Below are 19,284 nucleotides of genomic sequence, written 5' to 3'. Positions count from 1 at the left end.
CTGTGCACGGACGGCGTGTCTACGCCCGCAGCGGACGCCCACCTTCTCCTCCCCGGGGCGGGGGCGGGGCGGGGAAACGACCCAGCCCCGCCCCCAGCCGCCGCGCGGCAGATAGGGGCGGGACCCAGAGCCTGGGAAGGCGGGGCCAGGCTCGCGGGGAGGGGCGGGACCCTGCGGGGCGGACCCGGGCGGGCCCCAGTGCCTGGCCGCGGGTCCCGCGGGCGGGAGCCGCCGCCGGCACGCAGGGCCCGCGGGCCGGGTGCAGAGTCTCACCGGTAAGGCACAGGCGGGGCGCGATCGAGTCCCCCGGACCGGCCCGGTTTCCCTGGGCCAGGGTCCTCGGCGCTTCTGCCCGAGAAAGCGCGCGGGTTCGGGGGCTTGCACGGTGTACCCCGGAGGTCCAGGGGTGGAGGGCGGTTGCGTCGCGTCGGGCCCGCGTACCTCTCTTTGTTCTCCCCCCTCCCGCTACCCCCCCCCCGTTTCCCCCCCACCCACCCCCGCTTCCCTAGGCCCTTGGGGCTCGAGGGCTCCACAGCGCCCCTCCGCCCCCAGGCGACCGTCCGGACCGAGCCTCCAAAGGCTCAGAGCGGAATTTGCTCCCACCTCCTCCTGGTAATCCAAAAGGTGAGAGGAAAGCTGCTTATTGGAGCTGATTCACATTGAAGTGTGAGTGACTGATAGATCCGTGGCTCTGGGGAGTCTGCGAGTCTTATTTGGGGAAACAGTGAGTGCCAGAGAGGGTGGCAGAGAGGATGGGAGAGTTCGGGGTTGGGGACAGCCTCCTGAAGGCCGGTCTCTTCCAGCCGCGCAACACTTTCCTGCTGCTCCAGGCCTTGGCTGCCCCTGGTGAGGTGGTGCCGACCTGGGCTTCCTCTGAGAGTGTTGGCAGGGACTGAGCTCTGCTGCCCTGTGTCAGCCTGGGGCCGGTGCTCTCTGCCACCCTTGGTGACCACGAGCGCCTCACATCCCCTTTCTGTGCCTTCATTTGTTCATCTGCCAGTGCTGGTCATGTCTGTGCCTTGGGCTGGTGGCCAGACCAAGTAAGCTGCCCCTCAGAAGTGGCTCTGGCCTGGGATGAGGGCTCTGTGTGGGACTGCTGGGGTGTCTGTGTGCGTGACAGACGTGTGATCTTGCTTATGAGGCGTCAGCCAGTCCCCAGCACAAAGGGGCTCAGAAAATGTTACTTGCAGTGACAGCTATGATGGTCATGATGACATGTGCAGACTTTTTTCTCAAGAGTTGGGGGACCAAGGGGACATGGTGAATCCTGGAGTGGGAATAGGGTCCCAGGTTCTTGTCCAGCTCAGCACTGACTCAGTGTGACCCCCAGGGGTCAGCCCCCAATCCTGTCCATGCCTGCCTCTGCAAAAGCAGAGGAGGGGGCTGGGCCCCATCACCTGCTGGAACCTCCTGCCACTGTGTCCTTTACCCAGGAGGGCCACACAGGGCGCTCCTGGGAGTCAGGGCTCCACTCCTGGTGGAACAGGGGGCCAGGGTGGTGGCTCTGATGGGTAAAGACTGTCAACCTCCCCTTCCCGACCTCCCCACCCCTGTTACTTGGCTCTGTGTCCCATACTGGAGCACACCTGGGCAGAGGGAGCAGGCAGAAGGGCAGACAGGTAGATGGTCCAGGCCAGTCCCTGTCAGCTGTCTGGGAAGAGGGTACTGATGGGGCCCTGGCCCTTTCAGGGAGTCCCTCAGGCCCACAGAGTCAGGAAAGAGCCCCCCAAGGAGGCTGGCCTAGGAGAGAGAGAAGGCAGATCGGGGGGGGGGGGGGATGCAACTGTGTTTTGTCCCTTCCTAGTATTCACATGGACAGAGGGAAATGAGGTGCTGAGTGAGCCCCTGCCGTCCTCTTCTTCCCCCTCCCCACCCCCCACCTGCAGGCAGCCCTGCAGATGGGAAGCCTGAGGGAACACAGACAGACAAGGTGGCCCAGCTTGGTCACAAGGGGCTGGGTCCTGGGTTTGAGTTTGGCCATGTTGATTTATCAGCTGTATGATCTCGTCCGGGAGATCTCACATTGCTGAGTCTTGGTTTCCTCATCTGTAAACTGCGGTAGTGAACCCCTACCTAGTGGGTGGTTCTGTATGTCTGAGGGGCTGGTGGTGGCTCATGGTTGGTGTTCAGTGACTGTGAGCCTCCAAAATGAACAGCAGGGACAGCTGGGCCACCTCTGCTTGGGAGTAGGGGTAGGACCAGACATGGAAAGGCCTGGGGCCAAAGGGCAGGCTCTGCTTGGGTCTCGTGGCAAAGGCCTGAATCTGTGAGGAGTGGCCAGGGTTGGGGAGCCACCTGGGTCCTCCTGGCTTCTGTCCTTAAAGCTCTGTGGTGAGATACCCAAGGTCAGTGACTGGCAAGGTAGTAGGTGGCCTCAGTAAGTTCCAGGCACATGCATATGTGGTCCTTAGGTACCCCTGGGTAGTGCGGCCAGCCTGGGCAACCTGGCTGGTGGGCTACAGGTGGCCTGTGCAGGCAGGGGTTGCAGTCAAAAAAGAGGGGGGCTGTTCTCTGAGCCATGGTGGATGGCCTTGGAGGCAGGGACAGACTGAGCCAAAGGCTGGAAGTGGGAAGGGTGGCAGACCAGTTTGACCAGAGTGGCCTGGTGTGTGCCGGGTATGGTGAGGGCATGGATGGGGCAACCTGTAAAAGGGCAGAGGGGCTCTCAGAATGCCCCCCAGGGTAGGTGGTCTCTCTCCAGAAGGCCTCTGGATCTCTCCAGTGGCCCTGACTGGGCATTCACGGGCCGGGGCTGGCTGGCCCCATGTGTGGATCACGTAAGTCCCAGCCAGAGGTGGCGGGGGGGGGGGGGGGGGGGGAGCACGTTCTAGGCTCATCATAGCCTCAGGCAGGCAGGCCCAGCGTTTCTGCCAGACCACCTTTCTCACCACCTCTGCAGGCCTGTGCAGGGGAGAGTGGACAGGATGGTGCCTCTTAGTCTCAGGCCAGGAGACCTGAGGCTCCTTAGTGACACTCTGATACTTCCTGACCCTCAGGTGACAGAAGCCCCTGGCTCTGGCTCACACTGAGGGATTTGGCCTTGGGGGCCAAGCTCCTGAGCTGCACGTGAAAGCCAGGAGCAGTACAAGTGAAATGAATGCCAGCCCTGCTGGGCTCTCAGTGAGGAGGGGCTTCACTGTGCTTGAGGTGACTTCCAGCTCTGAGGCCACCTGAACGGTCAGCCTCTGCTCACCCCTGCCCCAGATTGTAGGCCGTGCTGGATCCTGACGGCAGGGCTGCTGTTTCCTTCACCCCTGGCCCACGTGGGCTGGCCATGCCAGGTTCTAGTAGTCTTAGCCAGCTGGTCTCCCGGGATGGGGTTGGTGTGCTTGGTTGCTGGAGGCAGTGTCCTGGGGAGGTCAACAGGGCCTGTGGAGCTGGTGGGGCATCCGTGTGGTATCCACACCCCTAGCCCTTGCAGCCACGTTCTGATTCCGAGAAGTGCCCTGTTTCCTCGTGAATCAGATGTTTATTGTGCGCTCGCTGAGCCCAGGGTGGGGATGGCCTGCTGCCAAGCATGCCTGTTCCAGGCCACTGAGTGGGGTGTGGGTGCCTGCCTGCTGGAGCCTGCAGAGGGAGCGAGGTCCCCGCCCCAAGTCTGAAGTGGTGGTGATGGCTGTGCTCCCCCACGGAGAGGCGGGGGGGGGGGGGGGGGGGGGACTGAGCCTGCCCGGCAGGCTGCGTCCACTTCAGGTCTGAGTGACTCCCTGGACTTCGGTCCTTTCCGTGTGAAATAGGGTAAAACCAGTTCGGCCTGATGTCCTTGGGAAAAGTGAATGAGATGCTGCCTAGGAGCCCTCATGGGCATCTCGAGCCCCGTGAGGGGCTCCATCAAGGCCGCACCCCCAGACCCTGGCCAAGACATTCCTGCCCTTGACCTTGCACAGACTGTGCTCCATTTTGAGGGTTTCCTCCAGCCTGGCCCGAGGTGATGTTGTAATCTAGCAGCCCTGTTCTGCAGTTGGAGGGCCACGTGTCTGCATACCCTGGCTGGCCTTGAGGCCCCACCCATGTCCTGAGCTACACTAGGAGCCAGTCAAGCTCCCAGCCCTCAGTGCTGGTTGCCCCCAGCAAGGCGGGGGAAAAAGTCAGAGGTAGACCTCGGGGCTTGGAATGCCAGGGTGGGGCCTTGGCTTGTCCCCACAGTCCACTTGGGGCTCTGGCTGGGGGCCTGGGCCCTTGCCACCTGGCTTCAGCCCTTGCCTCTGGAGCAGAGGTGGACCCCTTCAGAAAGCTGCTGCCCCTAGCCCTCTGCTCCTCTGCATATGCTGGGTGCTCTGTGTACCATGGCCTGGTCAGCATGGGCCCCAGGAGTAGACAGGCCTGCAGGTGGAGGGCAAGACCCGCTGGCAGATGCCACACGAGGCAGCTTGGCCTTGGCCCACCCTGCCTCTCTGTCCCTCAGAAGTAGTTTAATGAAAGGCCTAAGTGTCTGTCCTGCTTGATGCTTAGGGGACCCTTTCTGGCCAGTAACCGGGTGCCTCCTCTGAGCCTCCCAGTTCATTGCCTGGTCACCGTGTTTACTGGGAACTCATAAAGGACAGGGTGCCCACATAGGCCTGGTCCGGGGGGGGGGGGTGAGGTGCATGTGGGCCCCCCCCACAGGGAAGTCCCGCTGTGGAGCATCCCAGAAAGTTCAGAAGGCACGGCCTCAAGTGCCGGCGGGCAGGTGGCACCAGGGCGGGGGCAGCGCAGGGCCGGGCCCTCTTTGAAGTTGGCTTGTTACTACCTGCCTACATTTAACTGTCCGCTCGGCGTCTGAGATGAATCCGTGCCGTCATCCTGGAACCCTCTGCTGCCCAGCTTGGTAGAGTTGCCAATCAGATAACCATGGGTTGTTTGTTGTGCTTCGGCCTCGCTCAAAGGTTTCTGTCATCATTCCCCACCCCCCACCCCAGCTGACTGCCCTGCCCCAGCTCTGGGTTCCAGATGCTCTCAGTGGCCCCAGCAGGGTTCAGATGGGGAGACTGAGGTGGGGTATCCTGGGGGTCCCACCCTAAATGGAAGCAGTTCCTTTCTCTGTGGCTGTTTCCTTTCCTGAAGACGTGTGTTAGGGCCAAGATTGGGGTCAGCCTGAGCTCCCCTGAACTGCAGGCCACTCTGGAAACCCAGTCTTTGGGTCCCAGGGAGCCAGTCCCCGAGGTGGAGTTGGTGTGCACCCAGCAGGAGAGCGATGAGGAAGGCCCCAGAAGCCCCAAGTGGACAGGTGTGAGGACCACAGCCTTGTGTCAGAGCTGGAGGGAGGTGCACCAGGGCACTCAGCGCCTGCCTTGTCTCCTGAACGTCCCTCCCTAATCCAGCTACTTCCTTTCCTCCTATTTGGAGCCGGAAAGGGAGAAGCTGTTTGTGTTGGCTCCCTGGGTCCCCTGATAGCCAGGCGGACACAGCACTGGGGGCCTGGCCCTGACAGGCAGATCAGTGGTCAGCTGGGCAGGCAGAGGGTGCAGTGGCTGTGTCTCCTAGCCCTCAGCCTAGGATGGGAGGTGGCCTTTCAGGCCTAGAACGTCTAGGAATGCAGGAGGTGCTAAGCAGGAGGCAGGGTGCTGTGAGCTGGACGCAGCAGAGGGCCTCAGAGCCCCTGCAGTTGGTGTCAGGCCACCAAGGCCTCCCTGCCGACCCACCCAGCTCGGGTCAGAGCTTATGGTGCTTGGCGGTAGCCCCTCAGGCTCCAGTGTCTGCCTCCCTGCACCCTATCCTGTCTCAGGATCTTGTCTGCATTGTACCCCCTTCCTCAGGCAGTCCTCCTGTCTCTCCAATCTGGCTCAGGAAGGATATGCTCCTCCGGGGACCTTACCCCGACACTGCTGCCTGGTATGTGACAGGGCCAGGACCCCCAGACTCCCAGCGCTGGCTCCTTGCCCCAGCAAGCTACTTGGGGGAGGGGGGGCATGGGAGCAGGAGGCTCTGGAATCATTTCCCTCCCAGCCCAGTTTGGTTCCAGACCATGGGCTACAGCTGCCAGCGGAGGGCGATGCCTGCCCTTAGGTCGGGGCTCTGTCTCTGGTCTGGTGCTGGGGTGTAGGGAGCGCCCCAGGCTGGGAGCAGGTCTGGGTTCTGTCCCACCTGGGTCAGCACCAGTGGTCCACAATGGAGTGAGGAATGGAGCCCGTCTCCGAGGCCCTGACCTGTTTTGGGGTCCTGGGCACCTGGCCTCGGAAGGTCTGCCACCTGGGGCAGGGGCTCTCTGAAACCAGTCTTCCCATTTTCCTGGGACTGTGATGGGAGGGTAAAGTGCTGTGGTTGGTGGTGGCCATGTTCACTGCGGAGGCAGGAAGTTGCTGAGGAAGGAAGAAGGTTGAGAAAGAGACCCTACTCCTGAGGGGATCTAGGAGGCCCTGCCCCAAGCTGAAGCTTCCCAACAGCCAGGCACGGGGGCGGGGGTGGGGGAGCAGCTGTTCCAGGGCCAAGGTCTTGGGAAGCAGGAGGAGACTGCCCACTCCAAGCCCAAGCCAGCGGCCTCCATGTTGAGTCATGCACCCCCTCAAAAACCTGCATGGAGCCCTCCTGGGTGCCTGGCCTGGGGGTGGTCCTGGCCCTGCTAGTGGGCAGCACCCAAGAACGGCACAGGAGGTGCCGTGGGGGGCATCCATGATGGGGCCTCCTTGGGGTGGGAGCAGGAAGGGGAAAAAAGGGGCCACGCTAGGGGCCCTGCGGTGTGTTGGCATAGAGACTCTGAAGGAGAAGCCTGGAGAAGGCAGAAGGGGTGCAGAAGTCAGGCCCGAGGGCATGGGAGGGTCTCGAGCAGGGGTTGGTTTCTATTTTCAAAGTTCACTCGGGTCTGGAGATGCTCCCACATGCGCAGCCCCCCTGCGGCAATGGCTGTGAAGCAGCTTGGGTGGGAGTGGGGGGGTTGGAAGGGGACTTAGACATGTAGGAGAGCTAGGTGTGTGGTGGGGAGAGGGGGTCAGCTGACCAGGGTGGAGTCAGTGACCGCAACCGAGCGGCTGTTGGGCCTGTGGGGGAGGCAGTCCTGGTCAGACGGGGTAGCTCTGGGCCCTGGTGTTACTGACTCTGCACCGCACCCCCCCCCCCCCACGTTGTTTGCTGGCTTTTCTGACCCACAGTGATGTGACCCCACAGCTGTCTCCCTGGGGATGGGGAGGGTGTTCCTAGAGCACCCACCGAGCCGTACCCCCTCCCCCTCCCACCCAGCAGGCTGCCCTAGCCAGGAGGAGGCCTTAGGGGCCGGCACCCAAGAGCTGGGCTCTGGGCTCTGCTGGCCAGCAGAAGCCTCCCTGCCTCTGGTGCCTCAGTTAGACTCCCTGTCTCTATTGCGTGTGGGGATCTGAGGGAGTTCTCTAGGGCTCTGGCTCAGGGCTAGGGTGTGGGGTGGGGGTGGGCAGACGGGAGATCTCTGGCCGTGGGGCTCACACAGGTCTGGGCTGTGGTGGCTGGGCGCGCCGACCAGAGCTGTCTGTGCCTCAGGAAGGGCCCGGCCTGGGATCCCTGGGCAGCGATGGGGTAAGCCCCTCTTCCTGCCCTGCGTCACGCTCTGAGAACCCTCAGGGAGCCATGCCCCAGCCTGATTGTGGGGCATCAGGGGTGTCTTGGGGTGTTCTGAACTGGGGCCGAAGGCCAGGCAGGAGTTTGTCAGGTGGGGATGATATGAGGAGGTCAGGGAAGGGGTGTGAGGTGTGCACTGTGGTTGAGCACCGGCTGGGTAAGGACCTTGAACTTGAGCCTGAGTGTGATCGCCTTTGAGAACCTTGAGAACCACCTCTCTGCTGCGGCTCAGAGCCAGGAGAGGGTGGGCTGGGGGGCAGGAGGGTGGGCCTGGGGTACGGGATCTCACAGGACACCTGGCCTTGGAAAGGGGACAGTGTGCAGGACAGCACGGTGGCTGGACGTAGACCCCCTGATGGAGGGCCCAGACTGCTCGCAGGGGAGACTGGGGACTGGACTCTTTTCCTGCCAACCTGGGCCCCCTGCCAGACCCTTTTCTTCATTGGGCCTCCGAACAATGGGGCAGTATGAGGGCCCCTGGGAGCAGTCTGGTCCCCCTGTGGGGGGGTCTGTGCTGAGGGCGCGGGAGGAGCCAGTGGCTGAGTCATCCTGTCCAGTGCCCAAGCCTGGGTTCCCAGGCGAAGGAGGAACACACCGCTCTCAGTTCCTCTAATGGGGGGCTGACCTGCTCCCCCTTCCCTCTTCTGCCCCTCTGTCCGGCCTCTTCCTGTGTCCTCTCTCTGGCTCCCTCCCTCTGGACCTGTCTCTGTCTCCCTGTCTCTGTCCAGCCAGAGACCGAGGCCTGGGAGTGGCCACAGCATGCTTCCCCAGGCCCTGCCCACTGTAGCCCCGACAGGTGGGCTAGCCTGTCGCCTGGGTGTTCCCCTTTGCTGGCCTGTGAGTGACCTCAGAAGGTCACCGATGAGAGGGCAAGACCAGGCTGGTGTGAGACCTCCCGAGGCCAACCTAAAATTTACCGATGGATACAATGTGACCAAAAACAAAAGACAATGCAATAAAATTAAAAAAAAAAAAAAGGCAACAAAAAACCTCAGAAAGTAAAAAGTAATCAACAGCATCAAAGAAAAAAATGGTTTGAAAACAGCTTAAAAATGTTCTGTTGGGGATGAAAGTATAACAGTAGGTGGGTTAAGACAGAAGAAAGACCTCACTGTAAAAGGCTGAAATGAGCAGAATGAGAGAGAGATTTTGTCGTGTAGACTCCCTGCTCTGCGTTCTGGCCTGGGGCAGGGTCAGCAGGAGGCCAGAACCCCATTGGACAAATGGTGACCTGGGGTTCCTGGTGAGTAAGGAGTCCCTGGAGGATCCAGATTGGGGGCCACACCTCATGACCCTGCCCTGACCTAGCGGCCCTGAGCCAGTGAAACGTTGTAGAGTGCTGAGGGACACCACGGTTTCCTGTGGTCTAAGGGAGGCCACCGTGGCAGGAAAGATACTAAGGAGAGGGGTGGTGGGACAGATGGCGGAGTGACCAAGGCCACTGACTGCTGCAGGGGTCAAGGCTGTGTCCCTGGTGGCCTAGCCCAAGATGCCTTGTCAAGTGGCTGCCAATGTGGAGGGCTCACACAGCTGCCTTGGCCTGGCACAGGTGGACAGCAGGTGTCCTTACAGTGTGCCCATGATGGCTGACCTTTGGTCTCTGACTTCGGCTCCCTCGAGGAGCAGTGGGGCTGGATCTCTCTGGCTGCCTCCTCTACCCACATCCCTCCCTAGCATCGGTTTCATGGCCTTGGCATCCCTGCCTGCTGTGTTCCCTTCTTACACCTTGCCCTGGTACTGAGATCTGGGCTGAGTGGGTACCCTCTACCCTCAGAGGCCCTGAGACCCTGTGTTGGGACAAGTGGCTGTCTCAGAGTTCCAGTGAACGGTCGGTCTTCTTTGGTCCTCAGGGTACCATTAGCAATAAGCCCATTTGCACCAGGACCCCATTGCAAATCAGTGAAACTGGGCCTGGAGCCTAAGCCTGAATGGGATCCTGGCCTGCGACCTCACCCTGGGGACAGGCCTGGGATCTCATCCACACTCAGCTGGGCATGTGGCCCTGACAAACAGCTCTGAAATGAAACTGCTTTTGTCCCTCTGGTCTGAGGTGCATGTTCCCTCCTACCCCAACCCCAGGCCCTTTGCACAAGTTGCTTCCCATCCGGGACACCCCCCATGTGGTTTCCGTGCTTGGCTACTTCATGTGGAAGATGGCTCCAAAGATGCTGGCTGATGTGTCACCGTGTCTGGGTGGAATGGTGGTCACAAGGACATGAGTCAGAAGTGGCTGCCTCCCCAGCAGATCGGGAGCCCCGCTCTGGGTGGGGCCAGCTTGGATCCTGGGGTGAAGGGTGTGGTGTTTGCCGGCAGGTGGCAGTGCCCTGACTGCCTCCCTCTGCCCCAGTACCAGGAGAACTTGGAGGTTGCGCTAATGCTCTGTGCAGGACAGACCAGCACCCCAGCCCACCCTGGCCCAGTGGTGGACAACACTTCCTGCTCTCAGTTTTATTAGCTACCCAGTGGGGTTCGGCTCTGGCTCTGTAGGGCCCCCCCCCCCCCCCCGTTTCTGACGGAGATACTGTTTCTGGGATATCTGATGGCCTGCTCCTTCACTTCATTTGACTCTCTGCTGAAGTGTGGACCTCTCCATCCACACAGCCCTAGCACTGAGCGCCGGGCCTCCTCGGTTCTCACCCCGCTGAGCCTGCCAGCTCTCGGAACGGCCTGAGTTACCAATGGAGACTCCGAGGCTTCGGCTTCTGCTTCTTGCCAGACCTTGTTCTGGGGTGAGCACTGTCCTCCCCCTGCAGCACTGGCAGCAGTGAGCCAGGCTCAGGCTGAATGTCTCCCGACTGGGCTGTCCTTGGGCTTTGGACGTGAGTGTAAAACAAGCAAACCCTGAGCCCACAAGGACAGGCTGGCATGCACCAGCACGCTGCGCGGTCTGTCCCGCCCCCTGTGCTGCAGCCTCCTGCCCAGAGCCTCGGGCCCCCCTCCCGTTGCCCTCTGGGCTGGTGTGTTTTCTGCCCAGGTGGGAGCCATTGTGGGGCTCCTCCTCTCCCTTCGCGCCTCTGGGAGCCAGCCTCAGCAGGAAATGCCGGGCTGTGTGGTGTGGGTGAGGTGGCTCTGGGCTCCAGGCCCCATGGGCAGTGCCGGCTGGATGGCTGTGCTGCGGCCTTCTTAGCCTCCCTTTCCTCATCGGGAGAGCAGCAGTGTGTACCCTTGAGCAGCTGGGGACCGCGTAGGCCACGGAGCTGACACATTGGTGGACATTCCAGGCCCCTGCCCTGGCCCGGTGGCTTGGCCATCCGTAGCGGGAGGGGACTACAGGAAGGAAAGCACCCTAGCCTTCGTGACCCCCTGGCCTTGGCCTCAACAAGTAGGGAGTTTGCCCCTGTGGGATGTGCGTGCGACACAGGGATCCCCAGGAGGGTCTGGTTGATGGTAGCCTCTGTTCCTGAGGAGGCCGGCCTAGGGCTGGTGGCAGGAATCAGGCCCCCTGTTGGGGAGCCAGGCCTCACACCAAGCACCAGAACTGCCTTCTGGAGCCTTCTGCTGCCCAGTAGGATGGGTGCTCAGTGAGTATGTGCTGAGGGAGCCGACGTGGCACGGCCTGGGAAGGACAGAGGGGGAGCAGACTGGATTTGGGGAAGTCTTGGTCTCTGTGGATCCCTCATCTGGCCAGGGATCAGCTTATCTCTGACCTGAGAGGAGATGGTGTCTCTGTTTCTGGGTATTCTGCCAAAAAAGCAGATCTCCTGCCCAACCACATTCCCTGGACCCCTGGAAGGTCAGCAGCAGTGTTGGGCAGTCTTGTCGGCCTAGGGCCTGGCCCACCAGGTGCTTGGGGTGTGAGGGTGCCTGGTCTGGCCCCACATCTGCTCTGTCGGTGACGGTTGCCAGCCTTGCTTTGTGGACGAGGACACAGGCTGGGAGAAGTCATTCTGGGGAGGGGTTCAAGCCCTGCTTGGTGGGCACCAAAGCCCCTATACTGGGCATACGTCATGTAGCCAGAGGTCCCCAGGGGTGGAGAAGTGGGGGTACTTGAGGCAAGAAATGAGCGTCCTGGGCTGGACGCCATGCGGAGTAAGGGGCACCCAGCTAGCCAGGGATGCAGTAGCTCATGCTCTAGAAAGTACTCAGTGCCTGCTTCTTGCTGGACACACTGTGGGGGGTGGACATGAGGAGTGACCGTCCTCTGGAGCCGATGCTGAGGGAGGGACAGGTGGTCCCCAGACAGAATGAAATGCTCAGGTGCGGGGTATGAAGGGAGGGGCAGACTCTCCCGGGAGCTGGGAGAGGGGTCCTGCGTGTGGTTGGAGGCCTGTGGGTGCGGTGGGTCACCTCTGGGTGCAATTCCCAGCGCTATGGGAATGTGGCTCAGAATGGGGCCATCAGTGGCCGGGGATCCTGGGGTGCTCAAGGGTCCAGACCCCGAGGGGCCGGAAGGGAAGGTGTAGCCCAGCTTCGAGCAGGATGGTTTGAGAGCACACTCCCCCTTTCCAACATGACCGCGCTGACAGTGTTCGCAACAGAACCCCAGTGACCAAGTGCCCCTGGAGTATCCCTGCCCACCAGCCGTGCCAGATGGTCCTGGGGACATCCTGCACCAGAACTGTCAACCCCATTCTTCACATGAGGAAGCTGAGGCTCAGAGTGGGCCACAAGTTTAGAAGAGGGGATTGAGCCAGGCCTGTCCCCAAGGAAGCCTGTGCAGTAACCACTGTGCTATTCTTGTGCACCCAGGTCCTGAGGCTGGAGCAGCCCCTTCGTGGGGAACCACAGGGGCAGGAAGCCCTGAGCATCTCTCTTGGGGCTAGCACTTTGGGACAAGGCTGACGAGAGGCAGGCTGCCTCCGCGGGCACGGGCCAGGAACTCGGGGCACACATCAGTGCTCTGGGACATTTTTTCTTAATCAGTTAAAAGGCACAGACTTGTTTAAGTTCTGATGAACCGAAGCGTGAATCCTGAGCACCTCTGCTGGCTTGTGGTTTGAGGCAGGAGAGTGGTTCACGCCAGTGACGATGCCAGCGTGGTTCCCCCCAGACCTAGCCTGCCCCTCACCACAGCCCACAGTGGACCTTGCCCCTCACACAGGGACCTTGGCCCGGGGCTCCCGCCATCCTCCCTCCTGCCTGCATCCTGCTCCTTCCTGGCCAGGCTCCAGCTCCCTCCTGGGGAGCCTCCCTCTCCGGGGCTCTGCTGGAGGGAGCTCTGCCCTGGGTATGAGCCCAGGGGTACCCCCGACTCTGTGAGGGCCCCTGGCTCTGCTCTGCACTCTGCCCAGCTTGGGAATGTTTGCTGGAGGCAGAGACGCCAGGCCAGGGAGAGGAAAGCTCCGGGGTGCTGTGTGACTGGGGCAGCGTCCAGGGATGCGAGGGCCTCATGAGTCTTCTTTGGGGACAGAGCTTGAGGGCCAAGTGTCTCAGAGTAGAAGCCCCACCCCCACCCCCATCCTGACCCAGAAGCCCAGGCCCCAGGGCGGGCAGCCATGCCTGTGGGTCTCTTTCTGCACTTCCCTTAATTTCCTCTGCGCTTGGACACAGGAGTGACTGGACGCTTCCTGCCTCTATCCTGGGCAGCCCTGAGACCCTGGGGGCCTTCTGGACCCCAGCACACCGCTGTCTTTCTGGGGACACTGGCAGGCTCCAATGCGTCCAGTTCATCTCTGTTTTGCGGTTAGCAGTCTTGAATATCTGCTCATTGCCGGCCACCCCTCATCTCACCGAGGAGGGATCCTGGGCCATGGATGGGCCTTGGTGGTGGCCACACTGGACATCAGTTCTTGTTCAGGGTCAGATTAACTCTAAGTACACTCTGGCTCTGAGGGATGGCCTAGGCAAGGGCTAGTTACAGCCACGTGAGGGGCATGGCCGTGTGTGTAGACGTGACTCTGAAGCCATCTGTCCCATCTATCCATCTGGGCCCTGCATGGGTCAGGCACCAGCCTGGCTCTGGGGATTCAGCGGGACCCAGGCCAGTGGGGAGTGCTGAGGTATCCGTGTGATACTCTGGTGTATCAGGCTATGCCACTGATGGAGATTTCAGAGAAGGGTGTGAGGTTCTAGATGGTTCTGTTTTCCAAGGATGAGGGAACATTTTGGAGGGGATTTAGTTTGCAGGTAGAAGAGATTGGCAGGTACTGGGAATGGGGCATGATTGATGGGCCTATGTGGCAGGCCCAGAGTTAAGCGCCCAGGGCTGGAAGCAGGAGCCAGACCCCATATACCTGGCCAGGGAATCAGGCTGACCCCTGCCTCATGGTGGAAATGTGCTACGGAGGGGCTGGCCAGGGGTGTGAACCAGAGGCAGGAGGAGGGCTCAGCAAGTGTGATGGGCGTGAGCTGGGTGTGGCACCCAATCCCGTGCTTGGGAGGGTAGGAGGTGGTGGGCCAGGCCCGCAGGCGGTGTGCACAGCCAAGGAGGCCCGCTCAGGTTTGCTCCGTCCAGCTGGATGCCCATGGCGGGGGCTGCCCACAGAACCGGTCTCTCCCTGCAGGATATGCTCGGGCTTCAAGTGAAGTTGGCCCAGGGAAAGGACTTTGGAGAGTCCCTGTGTGTGATAGTTTCCTAAGGCTGTCCTAACCCAGCACCACCCCCTGGGGGCTTAAAACAATAGACATTCACTCTGAGTCCTGGAAGGCAGAAAGCCAAAATCCAGGGGTCAGCATGGCCATGCTCCCTCCGGAGGCTCTAGAGAAGGATCCTTTCTTCCTTGCCTTTTCCAGCTTCTGGTGGTTGCAGAAATCCTTGGCTTCTCTGGTTTGGGGCCACGCCACTCCAATCTGTGCCTCTGTCTCTTCTTTCTCTTGTAATCCAATCCTTGTCATTGGATTTAGGGCCCATCTGGCCAGTCCAGGATGAGATGCCTAACTACGTGTGCAAAGGTCCCTTTTCCAAATAAGGTCACATTTGTAGTATCTGGGGACTAGGACTCAGACATATATCTCTTACACTGGGTGACTCTGGGTGGGCCCTGTCCTCTACATCACCCGCTCCCTCGGCCCAGTACCACCCTTGCAGCCCTGCTCTGGAAGGCAGCCTCTAGCCTCAAGTATGCAGAGAAGAGTGAGGCTCAGAGAAAGGAGGGAAGTTGTGTCTACGGGTCCTAGAGCTGGCTCTTGGTGGACCGAGGCCCTGCGGGAGGGGCTGATACAAAACATCTTACTTGGAGAACTTGATGTTTTTCCCCATCGTGGGTGCCAGCCACCCCTCCCTGGGCCCAGGCCCTCCCCAGAGCCCAACAGGCCCTTCTCAGCACCTTCAGTGCCTGAGCTGCCCCTGAAGGTGGCAGATGGGCACCGGGTTGGGCACAGGGGCCCGGGGTGCCTGAGGGAGACCCGGGGCTGGCGTTCCCAGGGACATGGTTCCATTCCTCACCCCTCCGTTCTCTGGCCATCAGCCTGGCCGGTCTCAGCATCTCTGAATGGCAGTGTTCTCACGGTCAGCGCAGGTTACAATAGGACCAGCTTCGTGGGCTGTGAGCACGCGGCTGAGGAAAACTCCGTGCCCAGCTGCAGAGGTCACGCTGTGCTAGGTGTTTGCCTTGCTCCTGAGGAGGCTGAAGACCCCAGGAACTCAGAGTGAAATCTCTCTGTCTTGGTTTCTTTTCAGGCTGACCCTTGGCCCCTGCTGGCCCTGCTGGCTGGCTCCCACCCACCCTGGTAAGTGCCCTACGTTTGGTGTGGTGGGGTGGTCCCCAAGCCTGGCACTTTGAGGCACCTGCCCTTGGGGCAGGGGGAGGAGCCGCAGCTGGGGGAGGGTGGGCTAGAGACCACAGCCATGCTCCAGCCTCACGCCTTTTGCTGCTGGGATCCTGGCGTGGGATCATTTCCATGGCTGTCTCCAGCACACCGTAAAAGGTCACGGAGCTGCCATTATTGGAGGGTCCTCTGTTTTCAGGACTATAAATGGCAGTGTTCTTCGCTGCAAGGATACAGTGATGCCTCAGGAGGTAGGAGGGCACATGAAGAAGCTGAGGCCCAGAGAAGAGCGGCCTGCAGAGGTCACATAGCAGCCCAGGACTCCTGACCTCCACCTCCCAGAGGGAGACAAAGGTTGGAGAAGGGGCCAGCATGGGTCTGACCCCTGATGGGGATCCTATTCCCCTCATGGCCCTCTGCCCCCTCCTACCTCTGCTGTTGTTTAGGCGCTTGGGGACCCTCCAGGGCGCAAGGGCGGGGGAGGCTCTGGCTGCTGCCTTGACCTCAGGCCTCTTCATCCATCCACCTGTCTGTCCATGAGGGGCGGTGCATCCTGGGGAGTGTTGGCTGGCTCCCGGTCCTCGTCTTGGCAGCTTCTCACCCCCACGCCTGTACCCCAGCCTCGCCGGGCCTCGGTCACCCTGTTGCCCCTGGATTCCTCCCCACCCTGTGATGTTGCCCTGAACCCCTGTCCTGTCTTTGACTTCCTCACCCCGGCCCCTCCCAGCAAACTCTGCCTCCCTCTGTCAGATCCAGCCCCCTCCCCTGGAGGCCTCCCCAGTCTAGTGCCTGCTGGACCTGCCGCCTTCTGTTGACCCCATAGCATGGCCCTTGAGGCCGAGGCCCCCACCCTGGCCCAGAACTGCCCATTGGCTTGTCCTGGCCGGATCATGGCCCAGGAGCTCCTCACCTGCTATTTTATCTCAACCCTCAGCACCCATTTCACAGATGAAGAAACTAAGGTTCAGAGGTACTAAGTAAGTTGAGGCCACAGAGCTGGCACAGGACAAAGGTAGGCTGAGTGTCCAGCTTTAGCTCGCTCTGGGGCCCTCTATCCACCCTGGGCAGACTGCAAAGAGGAAGAAGGGGCAGAAACCCCCCTCTAACCCTCCCCCTTGCTACCTGTCTGTCTGTTGGTGTCTGTCTGTCATGGCCAACTTTCTGCCAAAAGCACAGCCTGCCCTTAGCCACCAAAGGGCATCGAGGCTGGCCTAGGCGTGGGGAGGCCAGGGCAGCCATGCCTATCCTGAGGAGAGCTCAGACACAAAGGTCAAGCCCCCCATCCTCTAAGAGACAGCAGGTGGTCTGTGACCCCAGATAGGCCCCCAGGTAGCACGAGGACCTTGGCAGATGTCTGGGGCGGTGGACGCTGTGGGAGATGGAGGTCCCCCGGCCTGGGAGCTGCCCTCCAGTGCCCTGACTACAAGTATGTGACATGGCTAGGTGCCCCAGGAAACTTGGTGGACAAGACCATCAGCAACTCCCGGGGACCCTGTGGTCTGTGGCCTCTCTGACCTTCAAATCCTGCTGTGGGGGGGGTGGTCCCAGAGTGCTCCTTCCTTTGGTTGGGCCTGTCCTCTGTGGGAGAGGTATGACCTTGAGACCCAAGCTCAGGAGAAGAGAGCCAGGGGATGTGGGGGCTCAGCACCGAACAGCCTGGGCTTGAATCCCTGCTCCCCAACTTTTTGGCTGTGGATCTGGGCAGGAGAGGCACCCAACCCTTGTGGGGCAGCATAGGCTGGGGAGGGGACGCATTTGGAGTGGGACCTGGGGCAGGACCGGACAGTGGCAAGAGCATGCTCTGATAGTCGTCAAGCCTGGTGTTGAGAGTGATGATTGCCAGAGGCAGTGAGCCCAGCTCTGTCACAGAGGCCATGCCTGGGTGGGGGAGACGGGGAGGCCTGTGGTAGAGGAGGGAGGGAGGGTGGCAGGCAAATGCCTGGGCCAAGGCTGGGAACCTGGTCCCTTGGTCCCTTGGTCCCTTGGTGTCAAAGGTCAGAGAGGTGGAGGTAGTGAGTTCCCAGTGTTGGGTGTAAGCATCAGCTTCGTGAGAGGAAGGGGCTTCTGGGGCCAAGGAGACACAGTGTGACAGCCCATGGCTGGGAAGGGGCTTTGGTCGTTTCCTGGAGAGAAGCCAAGTATTCAGAGGTGGCCACAGGAAGTGTGTGTGGGGCATCAGCAGGGAGCTTCCTCCCAGGGGACAAAGCTGGTCTTGCCCCGGGGCCTGGAGAGCTGTGGTCTCCGGCTGCAGTAGGGCATGGGGGCAGTGCTGGCTAAAATCCAGCAGGCCTAACAGCGCTGATGGGTGCAGCCCTGGGTCTCACTTCGGCCTCAGGACCTGGGAGGGTAGAAAGCAGGAAGTGCTGGCGAGCTGGGGCTGCCCAGGGACCCGGCAACAGGAAGTCTCCGGAGGGGAGGAAGCCTGGCGGCCACAGGCCCCAGATGCAGCCGGCGGCTGTCAGCAGGAGGGAGCTGTGGACGCAGCTGCCTGGGCAGCACCCAGGACAATGCCGGGGCATCAGGCCTTCCCCGCCTGGGGGATGTGGGGTGTAGGTCCTCCCTGTGGCCCCTGAGCCACATGGCCTCCCTGGGCCTCAGGACACCTGCCCCCAGCCCATCGACAGACAAGAGGAGAACCATGTGCTGGGTCAGTGCTCTCAGGTCAGTGCGGCTGCCCCGGGACTGGGGGCTTAGCAGGTGGCGTGAACCCCGGGCCTGTGGAACTGTCCAGGCTGAGCCCTGGACCCCAGAGCCGATAGGCTGTGAGGAGAGCCCTGCGGAACTGGATGGGGCACAGTGGGAGCCCCAAGAGGGAGCCTGCTGCTAGGACACCCCTGCCCCACCATGTGCTACTCAGCCCGCAGCTGGCAGGGAGGTGGGGGCCCAGGTTGGGGGGCGCCTTCCCACCGCGTATGCTGCCAGGTCCTGTGTGCGCACACATTGAGTGAGTATGTGTGAATGGATGTGAGAGTGTGTGTGTGTGTGTGTGTGTGTGTGTGTGTGTGTGTACGCGTGGACCATGCTTGGGAGTCTGGCATGGAGCTGAGGGGCTGGGGGGCTCTCCGCCTAAAGCCCAGGTCATGCCCCTTCCCTCTGGCATGGCTGCTTGCCGCCACACCCCCCCCCCCCCCCCCCCGCAGGAGATGTTTGGTTTTGATTCTCTTGTGGAGGAAGATTCTGGGAAGAGAAAGGGGGAGGGGAACAGAAAGGGGAAAGGGGAAAACAGATGGCCTGGGCGTGACCCCACTGCCACCTAGCGCCTGCAGGGTGCCTGCCTGGGGGCGTGGCTGTGCCTGGAGAGTCCCCCACCGTTTACTGGATGTGTAACTTTGGGCAGGTGACTCAGCCTCTCAGACCCTCGGTGTCTTCATCAGTGGTGTGGGGATGACGCCAGTTCACACGTCAGGGGGTGTCGGGATGATGATGTGGGGTGATCCTTGAGAAGCACAGAGCCTGGCTAATGGTGAATGCCCAGGGTGCTTCTCCCAGCCTCAGGGTTCTAGTCTGTAAAACAGGAATAAAGCATTGAGCCCATGGGACTTAAGGAGCCGTCAAGTAGAATATTCTAAACTTCGCCCAGGCTGCCAGCCTGGGGCACGGGGGCCACCCGCAAAGGGTCTCGGGAGCCCCTGGAGGCTGTGCGTGTGTGTATATTTATGAGTGAGTGAATGAGTGTGTGTGTCGGTGTGAGTCCATAAAAGTGTGTATGAATACATAGTGAGCTTGAGCGTGTGTGACGATGAGTGTGTGTCTACAAATGGGTGTGTGTGTCTGAGTGAGTGTGTGAGTGAGTGTGGGCGTATGAGCGTGTACGTGTGAATATATTTGTGTCAGTGGGCGTACATGAGAAAGCATACGTGTCTGTGTGTGTGTCTGTGTGTGTACGTGTGTTTGTGTGGGTGTGAGTGTGTGAATGAATGCATTTAGGTCCCCTTTTCACTGGGGCCGGAGGTCCCAGCCTCCCCTTTCCCTGCAGTGCCCACAAAGGGCCGGTGTGGTCACCACTGACAGGAACCCCTGACACTGTGGTCGCACGAGGCACCAGCTCCCTCATCACAGTCAGGGCAAGGTCTGCAAGTGTCAGAGAGGAGACCGCAGGAGCTCAGCCTCCAGGGCCCCTGCTTGGCTCTCACA

At 61.0% G+C, this 19,284-nt stretch overlaps 1 protein-coding gene across 6 annotated transcripts in view; it reads left to right on the top strand.

Moving 5' to 3' along the window:
* Positions 1-161: 161 nt before the first annotated feature.
* Positions 162-19,284, top strand: part of SH3BP2 (SH3 domain binding protein 2) — a 35,507-nt gene continuing 16,384 nt past the window's right edge. The window contains exons 1-4 of one of the 6 annotated variants that reach the window (XM_047847247.1): positions 162-275; positions 510-624; positions 15,062-15,111; positions 15,350-15,504. Coding sequence is in view for 1 of the 6 variants with exons in the window: in XM_047847245.1 (XP_047703201.1) it covers positions 17,729-17,811 (83 nt within the window). In the remaining 5 variants the exon portion in view is untranslated. Of the gene's footprint in view, positions 276-509; positions 625-15,061; positions 15,112-15,349; positions 15,505-16,084; positions 16,163-17,091; positions 17,812-19,284 lie in introns of those variants that run through there. The other 5 variants (XM_047847248.1, XM_047847246.1, XM_047847249.1 and 2 more) reach the window with 5 other exon arrangements.

Source organism: Prionailurus viverrinus, unplaced genomic scaffold (genome assembly GCF_022837055.1).
Source record: "Prionailurus viverrinus isolate Anna unplaced genomic scaffold, UM_Priviv_1.0 scaffold_45, whole genome shotgun sequence".
Lineage (NCBI taxonomy): Eukaryota > Metazoa > Chordata > Mammalia > Carnivora > Felidae > Prionailurus > Prionailurus viverrinus.
Note: the sequence above shows the minus strand (reverse complement) of the source record. Positions and strands in the feature narration are given on the sequence as shown.